Source organism: Nerophis ophidion, linkage group LG09 (assembly GCF_033978795.1).
Source record: "Nerophis ophidion isolate RoL-2023_Sa linkage group LG09, RoL_Noph_v1.0, whole genome shotgun sequence".
In the NCBI taxonomy this organism is placed as follows: Eukaryota; Metazoa; Chordata; class Actinopteri; order Syngnathiformes; family Syngnathidae; genus Nerophis; species Nerophis ophidion.
The window spans coordinates 65860573-65870572 of NC_084619.1; the positions used below are offsets into that span (position 1 = coordinate 65860573).

A 10000-nucleotide genomic window follows, 5' to 3' on the forward strand; every position below is an offset into this window, starting at 1 on the left:
CGGCAAAGAATTCCCATGCTAGCTAGCCCGTCTAGCAAGCACGCCTCATTCAGTCCAAAACGGCCCGATCTATCCACATTCAGAATTGTCTGGCGGTCGTAAGTGATCCCAGAGTGACCACGCTGTAAGCCAGCCATGAAATTTGCAGAATTGTCCGGTATTTTTGCCAAATGTTCCATCTTTACCAAGAGCCCCTCGACCCGGAAGCCCGTCCGGGCGCCGCCATCTTTATAAGAAAAGGCGTTAACAAAATAAAAGCATGTAAACAACATACGCAAATACGCGATAAAATAATTGTCGGCCTTAATAGATTGATGAGTTAACTCGTAATTAACGCATTAATTTGCCCACCCCTAATATATATATATATATATATATATATATATATATATATATATATATATATATATATATATATATATATATATATACTTCTACACATATAAATATATCCATATGCATATACACACATATATATACACATATATGCATATAAATAAAGAAATATATACATACATACACACAATATACATACATACACACACATATTTGCATATATATATATATATATATAAAATAAATATATATATATATATATATATATATCGAGCATTTTGTTGAACACATATTTTTATTGATATTGATGCATATATATATTCTTATACACACACACATATATATATATATATATATATATATATATATATATATACATACATATATTTATACTGATACATATATATACATATGCATACACACACATATATATATTATATATATATATAAATATATATATATATATATATATATATATATATATCAAGCATTATATTGATCACATTGATATTGATTACAAATCTATCAAGACATATCGATACTGCCCTTTTGTTTTAGTGTTTTTCCGTCATTTGCAGCCCTGAGAGTGCAAAAACAACATTGACAGGACAAATATTGAGCAACGCAAAAAGAGCAACTTCCTTGAAGGAAGCTGAAGTGTCAAAATAAACAATGTTTACGTTCAAATGTTACATTTAAGTCAGCCGTCAGTAGACGTGGTGAACACATTCAGTCATTCCAGACCCTTCTAAGTCTACTTGGATGTGATGAAAACCTTTTAGACAACAACAACGTTGTGTTAAAGGCCTACTGAAATGAGATTTTCTCATTTAAACGGGGATAGCAGGTCCATTCTATGTGTCATACTTGATCATTTCGCGATATTGCCATATTTTTGCTGAAAGGATTTAGTAGAGAACATCGATGATAAAGTTAGCAACTTTTGGTCGCTGATAAAAAAGCCTTGCCTGTACCGGAAGTAGCAGACGATGTGTGCGTGACGTCACGGGTTGTGGAGCTCCTCACATCTGAACATTATCTACGATTATGGCCACCAGCAGCAAGAGCGATTCGGACCGAGAAAGCGACGATTTCCCCATTAATTCGAGCGATGTAGAGAGATTCGTGGATGAGGAAAGTTAGAGTGAAGCACTAAAAAATAAATAAATAAATACAAAAAAAAAAAAAAAGGCGACGGCTCCAGGCGGCGGCAGTGGGAGCGTTTCAAATGTAATTAGACACATTTACTAGGATAACTCTGGAAAATCCCTTATCTGCCTATTGTTTTAAATAAGTTAAAGTTAAAGTACCAACGATTGTCACACACACACTAGGTGTGGCAAAATAATTCTCTGCATTTGACCCACCACCCTTGATCACCCCCTGGGAAGTGAGGGATGTAGTGGGCAGCAGCGGTGCCGTGCCCGGGAATCATTTATGGTGATTTAACTCCCAATTCCAACCCTTAATGCTGAGTGCCAAGCAGGGAGGAAATGGGTCCCATGTTTATAGTCTTTGGTATGACTCGGCTGGGATTTGAACTCATGACCTACCGTTCTCAGGGAGGACACTCTATAATAGTGTTTTAGTGAGATTATAAAGTCATACCTGAAAGTCGAACGGCTGCGGTGAAGGCCAGTGTCTCTGAGAGTAGCCGGGGAGCCAAGATCACAGCTGCCTTTTTGAGCTGCGGGAGGAGGTCGCATAATCCACTGAAGTCTCCGGTAAGAGCCGACTTAATATCACAATTTTCCCATCCAAAAACTTTCTGGTTGACGTAGAGAAACATGTTCGCTTGACCGCTCTGTGTTAAAGCTTCACAACAAACAGAGAAACACCGGCTGTGTTTGTTTTGCTAACGGCAGCTGCCATCCACCAACAGCATTCTTCTTTGACGTCTCCATTATTAATTGAACAAATTGCAAAATATTCAGCTTTTCAGATGACTTGAAACACTCCAATGTCTGTTTTGTCTTGGCCGAGGCGTCTAACGGAGATGGTAGATGATGCACTGTCCCGAGTGAACGTGGTCGTCGATTCAGGAACCTTCACCTTCATTACGGCTTAAGGAACTTGATAGTAGGCCGAGGCAATTTGCCCTTGAAAGGAATGTTGGTTTCATAATCACTAACACTGTGAGCGGTGCCTTAAAGTAAATTTAAAAAAATGCAGGAAATGTCATAACACGAGTATGGTTGGTCTGTTTGTAGGATAATTTTTGTTTTGTTTCCGACTTTGTGAATTTTCTTCTGTTTAACATTTCACTCAAACGTTAAATATATATATGTATATACATATATAATCAAACTTATGTATGTATACTATACACACATTAATATACATCTATGTATACATATATTTATATATTGTGTATATATACATGCATAATTGTGTATGTATATATATATATATATATATATATATATATATATATACATATACATAAACACACATACATATGTACACAGACATATATATATATATATATATATATATATATACATATGTATACTGTACGTACATACAAATATATAAATAGGTACATATACATAGTGTAGGATACTTCTCTTGTTGCCTTATTTTAATTTGACTTTATTAAAGGTATTTATATTATCATTTGGGATAGAAAGAGGAAAAAAGGATGACAGAGGGGGAAATTGTGGCGATAAGAGCGGGATTAGACAGAGAGATAAAAACAACAACAGCAAACACAACAATAAAAACAAAAACAACAACAATAGAACAACACATATATGTATATATATGTATATATATGTATATATATATATATATATATATATATATATATATATATATATACATACATATATATAGATATATATAGTATATATACACACATATAGAGTATGTACACACATATATTTGTACATACATACATATGTATATTTATATATACATATATTTAAATACATACACACATACATATATATATTATATATAAATACATATATATACACACAAACACATATATATATATACGCACATATACAGTATATACACACATTTATCTGTATATATACACATATATATATATATGTACATACATATATATACTTACACACACCCATGAGTATATATACACATGTATATATATATATATATATATATATATATATATATATATATATATATATATATATATATATATATATATATACACACATACAAATATTAAATCACTAAATAAGAACAAAAATAGTATGGCGATAATAACAAATAAAAATTAAAATGCTAGAATAAAAATGAAGGTTTTAAAAGGTTTAGTAAAAAGCCAGATTAAAAAACCTGTTTTGTTTTTTTATTTATTTAAAATCAAACAGCCTCACTGAATAAAATTGTCTGAGAAGCCTTCGACGAAAAATATCAAAACAGTCAAGAAAGATTGTAAAACCGCCTCACTGTCATACAAGTGTAAAAAGAAGCTAACCGCCCGAAATTAAGACTAAATAAAATCAAATAATGGAGAGGGAACAGAAAGACTTTTGCAGAGCAATACTTTATTGGTGACAAATAAGTTATTGTACTACAAAAAAGGTAAAGAAAAAGCAATCCTTGAGATGCTCTCGTGTGACGTGGGCTAATTTAAAAGTTTGTCGTCTTTTTACAAAATGTCAAAGGTTTTGTCTAACTTATTGGCTTACTTATTAATTTTTTTAGAGAACACTTTAACATTTCTAACCGTCATACCGTATCGTAATACTAAATTAAATGAGAATAAAGTACAACCACGCTAAAGATGGTAACGGAGAAGGCGTGAGCGCAAAGAAGGTAGGCGAGGTGCAAGTAGGAGGTCTCTTCATTAGGTACCAGGCAGAAGAAAAGTAACGCAGGAACTCAGAAAGTGAAAGAACACTTTGGCCTACATTACTAGGTAATCAACCAGCACTGAATAAGGTGAGGCCTAATGTGGAACAGGTGTGCTGGCAGGACGAGGAACACAAGAGAATAGTGCTGCAAGACACAGAGACCAAAGAGGAAACACTACCAAAACAACAGTAAATGACACCAAACAGGCAAATGACGGATTCTAGAAGTTACCAGGCAGTCCCAGGTCTGGACTGAACTGATCTGAACTCAAGGCAGTGGTAAAGTGAGGACTTGCTGAGGGCTGCCAAACTGCACCCTTGCCAAGAAGGGCTAGCCACAATTCCAGGACCACGTATCTCCGCAGCCAGCCAGGGAAGTGTGAAGTGGCACTGCAGCAGAATGGAAAAGAGGAAGACAAGCATAGGACTACTGCTCTAGCAGCCAACCCCAGGTCGAGGGCGAAGAAGGCGAGCGCCAGACGGGCACTTTTGCAGCGGCTGAGGAAGGCAAAGGCAAGCGAGGAAGACAAGTGCAGGATGTTCAAGACGGACCCACTAAAGGAGTAGGCGGCAACCCCACCAGAAGAGCACGACGGATTCCAGAAGTTGACAAGGCAGTCCCAGATGTAACAGAAAAAAATTTGAACTCAAGGCAGGGTGAAAGGACGACTTGCTGAGGGTTGCCAAACTGAACCCTTGCCCAGAAGGGCTAGCCACAATTCCATGACCACGTACATGTATCTCCACAGCAAGCCGGCGAAGTGTGAGGAGGCGCAGCAGCAGAATGGAATAAAGGAAGACAAGCGTAGGACTACTGCTCCTGCAGCCAACCCCAGGTCAAGGGCGAGGAAGGCGAGCGCCAGACAGGCACTTTTGCAGCGGCTGAGGAAGGCAAAGGCAAGCGAGGAAGACAAGTGCAGGATGTTTAAGACGGACTCACTAAAGGAGTAGGCGGCAACCCCACCAGAAGAGCACGACGGATTCCAGAAGTTGACAAGGCAGTCCCAGATGTAACAGAAATAAATCTGAACTCAAGGCAGGGTGAAGGGACAACTTGCTGAGGGCTGCCAAACTGCACCCTTGCCAAAAAGGGCTAGCCACAATTCCAGGGCCACGTATTTCCGCAGCCAGCCGGGGAGTGTGAGGTGGCGCAGCAGCAGAATGGAAAAGAGAAAGACAAGCGTGGGACTACTCCTCCTGCAGCCAACCCCAGGTCCCGGACATTGTCAATGTTGGCATGGAGGGCGTCCATGGAATGCCAACTTCACCGGCCAACAATGAAGGCGAGCGCCAGGCAAGCACCTCTGCAGCAAGTGAGGAAGGCCAACGCCGGATAGGCGCCTATGCAGCGGGCGAGGAAGCCGAGCGCCAGACGGGCGCGTTTGCAGCGGCTGAGGAAGGCAAAGGCAAGCGAGAAAGGATGTTTAAGACGGACTCACTAAAGGAGTCCACCAGGAGAGAAAGAGGCGAGGACCCTGCCTGTAGATCCCCAGTCGCACAGCTGCTAGTGGTACACATCCCCCTCTACTAAAGTGGCGGACCCCAGAAGTCTTCCCAGGTCAGGAGGAGGACATGTAAACTGGCCGTGTCAAAGAGCTGGTGTGGAACAGATATAGGTGGCATTGGGGCCATAAGCTGGCGTGGAGCAGGAAGGGGTGGCATTGGAACCTTTTGTAGGAATGAAGCAAGAATAAGTCGCATTGGAACCCTAAGGTGGCATGAAGCAGGAGAAGGTGGCAAACCTTGTCCGACGTGGAGAAGGAACGGGAGGCGCCAAAGCTTTAAACTGGCGTGGAGCAGGAACACTTGCCGTTGGAGCCTTGTTTTAGCATGGATCAGGAACAGGCGAGGCGTTGGAGCTTTGAGCTGGTGTGGAGCAGAAACTGGTGGTGTTGGAGTCTTGTTCTAGCCTGGATCAGGAACAGGAGGCGTTGGAGCCTTGAGTTGGCGTGGGGAAGGAAAACATGGCTTTGGAGCTTTGTTCTAGCGTGGATCAAGAACAGGAAGCATTGGAGCTTTGAGCTGATTTGGAGCAGGAACTGGTAGTGTTGGGAGTCTTGTTCTAGCGTGGAGCAGGAACCAGAGGCGTTGGAGACTTAAGCTGGCATGGAGCAGGAAAATAAGGCATTGGAGTCTTGTTCTAGCGTGGAGCAGGAACAGGAGGCATTGGAGCGTTGAGCTGGCATGGAGCAGGAACAGGAAGCGTTGGAGCCTTGAGTTGGTGTGGAGCAGGAACTGGTGGTGTTGGAGTCTTGTTCTAGCGTGGAGCAGGAACAGGAGGTATTGGCGCTTTGAGCTGGCGTGGAGCACGAACAAGAAGCGTTGGAGCCTTGAGCTGGTGTGGAGCAGGAATTGGTGGTGTTGGAGTCTTGTTCTATCGTGGAGCAGGAACAGGAGGCATTGGAGCTTTGAGCTAGTGTGGAGCAGGAACAAGAACCGTTGGAACCTTGAGCTGGTGTGGAGCAGGAACTGGTGGTGTTGGAGTCTTGTTCTAGCGTGGAGCAGGAACAGGAGGCGTTGGAGCCTTGAGCAGGAACATGGGGCGTTGGAGCCTTGTTCTAGCATGGATCAGGAACAGGAGGCGTTGGAGCTTTGAGCTGGTGTGGAGCAGGAACTGGTGGTTTTGGAATCTTGTTCTAGCCTGGATCAGGAACAGGAAATGTTGAAGCCTTGACCTGGCGTGGGGCAGGAAAACATGGCGCTGGAGCCTTGTTCTAGCATGGATCAAGAACAGGAGGCATTGGAGCTTTGAGCTGGTTTGGGGCAGGAACTGGTGGTGTTGGAGTCTTGTTCTAGCGGGGAGCAGGAACAGGATGCGTTGGAGCCTTGAGCTGGCATGGAGCAGGAACATGTAATGTTGGAGCCTGTTCCAGCGTGGATCAACAACAGGAGGCGTTGGAGCTTTGAGCTGGTATGGAGCTGGACTTGGTGGTGTTGGAACCTTGTGCTAATGTAGCATGGAGCAGGAACAAGTAGCTTTGGAGCCCTGGGACAGGAACAGGTCTTGAAGGAGGCAGAGCACCCGGGAGTTGGTACAAGCACTTGGGTTAGCATGATCGCCCAAGCATGAAAGTCCATGGTTATGTTACATCATGGGCTGGCAGGTGCGTGCCAATTGTTTCTTTTGGGACGCTGATTGGCGCAAGCCCGCTGGAGCCTGGGCTGCACTGGCCGGCAGCAAAAGTAGTTCAGCACAGCGAAATGCGCTACGGGATTACCAAGCCTGACTTTAGGTGGAGTAAAGGTGGATGCACTTGGCCTTGAAACTGTGGAGGAAGTTGACGCAGTATCGGGCTTGGATGGCGCGCCGAAGCCGCTGGGGTCGGCGTCCGCAGAATTGATAGTGCTGGGCTACACAGAATCTATCGAACCAGATGGCTGGCCTCCATATCATCGTCTCTTAATTCCTCCGCTGAGCAGAGCCAACTCTCAACTCCCACGGCTTTGAAGAAGCGCTTCTTGTACTCCTCCATCTCTGCAACACTGTAGTTCTCGCGGGATCACCAAGTGGCTTATTCATTCTGTGACAATTGTTGATGTGATCCCAGAAAGCAGGGGCAAGAGGCAGAAGAAAAGTAAGACCGGTCCGAAAGCAACAGAACACTTTGGCACCCATTGCTCGATAACGAACCAGCACTGAAGGAGGAGCAATGTGAAACTAAGTGGAACTATTAAACAATGTGACACAGGTGTGCTGGAAGGACAAGGGATACTAGGTAAAGATTCTGGAACTCACAAGACCAAACAGGAGTTACTTACAAAACAAGAGCATCAGGACAAGAAATGACACCGAACAGAGGAAAATAAAGTCCAAACTGTGATGTGGGATCATGACTGAACAGAAAAGATATTTGCAGAGCGATACTTTCCCATAAAGTTGTCCCTGTCCAAAAAAACATGACTGAAGTAGACCCGACTCGGCGCTGTCATTGACATTTGTCTAATGATTATATTTGCATGACATCTACAGGATAATAGCATGTCTTCCACAGCACAGGAGGAACACCACCTGTAACTAACACCAAGTATGCATGCTCTGGTACTTGATTATTACCTTCACCAAGGATCTACCCCTTTTTTTCTATGAGAACGCCCCGTTACATTTAGGTGCAGATCTGGACCAGTTTTTTCACCATTTTAGGAGTGAAACAATAACACTTGTGTGTCATAGACAGCCAGCTTCGATCTGCGTCCTACAGTACACACCACCACTACCATCCCAAAGTGCACAATTCAATCAATGGAGACCGCCCCTTCCCACCTCTGCTCTTCCACCCGAGGACCAAGGGCTCGCGGATCCTTATTGACCCCTCGCAGAAAACCGTCAAAAGGACCGCCAGCTTCTGTGACGGCATCGTGTTCAGCAACAGACACGTGGCCATCAACGAGGTGGTCCGACTCGAGGTGAGGGGAGCAGCCGGGCGTTGTATTGCAACAGACCTAAATTCTTGACCGCTGCTTTGATGTCCTCCAGATCACAGCCAGCCAGTCCTCCTGGCAGGGCGCGCTACGCATCGGTTTTACAACGGAAGACCCCTCCACCATGAGTCCCGATCGACTGCCCAAGTATTCGTGTCCGGATCTGGCCGCTAAGCCCGGCTTCTGGGTGAAAGCGCTGCCGGATGAGTTGCTCCATACGGGGAACGTCATCTCCTTCTGGGTGAACATTAAAGGCAGCGTGTTCTACCAGGTCTACAACGACAACCCCAAACGTTTGCTGAGTCATCTCCCCGTCTGGCAGCTCCTGTGGGTTCTCATTGACGTCTATGGACAGACCAAAGGAGTCCAGTTTCTTGGTGAGTACGCATGGCGGCTGCTTTTCACCATCCGATGCCCTGCACAACTGTTCTACCTTCCCCGCGCACACCCAAAAATAGCTCAGTTTAAAACTGACTAGCTGGATTGTTAATCACAAAGAACGCTCCCTGAAGGGATTATTTTTTGGGGATAGTTGAAAGGGGCGATCGTTAACATCATCTTCTCGCTGATTTCGCATCTCGTAAGTGCAGAGACACATGAAAACACAGCTGTGTCTAATTTGTTAAAACAACGCAAAACAAATGTTATTCTTCCAGTACGGACTATTAGGAATTTCCGAGAACCTGTCGGAATAGAGCCTGGGTGTCCACACCGTTTGTCTTGAATTACTCACTAAAACCAAATCCAAATAGGTCACATTGTGCCCTGGGGTAGAAAAGTAACTCCCTGTTAGGGTTGTACGTTATACCGGTACTGGTGTGTTATTGCGGTACTAATGAATCAGAAACGGTACTATACTCTGTTTGAAAAGTACCGCTACGCCATATTTATTTTGGCGGCGCGTAGTCGTTACATCGTGACATTGCTGGTTTTTACGAGCAGAGGAGCATGTTCGGCAGCGCACACACACAGAGTACTTACAAGCAGACACAGTGTGTAGACAGAAAAGGGAGAACGGACGCATTTTCGTGTAAAAAGTAAAGATAAAGAAGTGATCTCCATTATAATTATATTATCTGCATGTGTCACTAGATCAGCGAAAAACTCTGAAACTCCCTCAGGAAGAGGTGCTTTAAGACAGTGGTCCCAAACTTTTATGCTCGATAATTTGTCCCGCGGCCCGGCGGCGGGGCGGGGGAGGGGGCGGCGTTGATGGGGGTACCTTTTTTTATTTTTTTTAATTATTTTTCTTAATGTTTTTTTTTTGTCATTAAAAATAGGGAGTTTTTTTAGGTTGGTGCACCAATTGTAAGTGTATCTGGTGTTTTTTATGTTGATTTAATAAAAAAATTGAAAAATAAGAAAAAATTCTTCTGCGGCCCGATACCAAAAAAAAATGTAGTTGTACTGTAAAATTG

The 10000-nt window shown here is 43.2% G+C and overlaps 1 protein-coding gene across 2 annotated transcripts in view; it reads left to right on the plus strand.

Annotated features, from left to right (window-relative positions):
• The window catches only part of LOC133559643 (E3 ubiquitin-protein ligase NEURL1-like), a 53151-nt gene that overhangs the window by 4118 nt on the left and 39033 nt on the right, over positions 1-10000 (plus strand). For both annotated transcript variants that reach the window (XM_061911587.1, XM_061911588.1), the window contains 2 exons: positions 8335-8567; positions 8638-8959. In XM_061911587.1, the coding sequence (XP_061767571.1) occupies positions 8335-8567; positions 8638-8959 (555 nt within the window). The remainder of the gene's footprint in view (positions 1-8334; positions 8568-8637; positions 8960-10000) is intronic.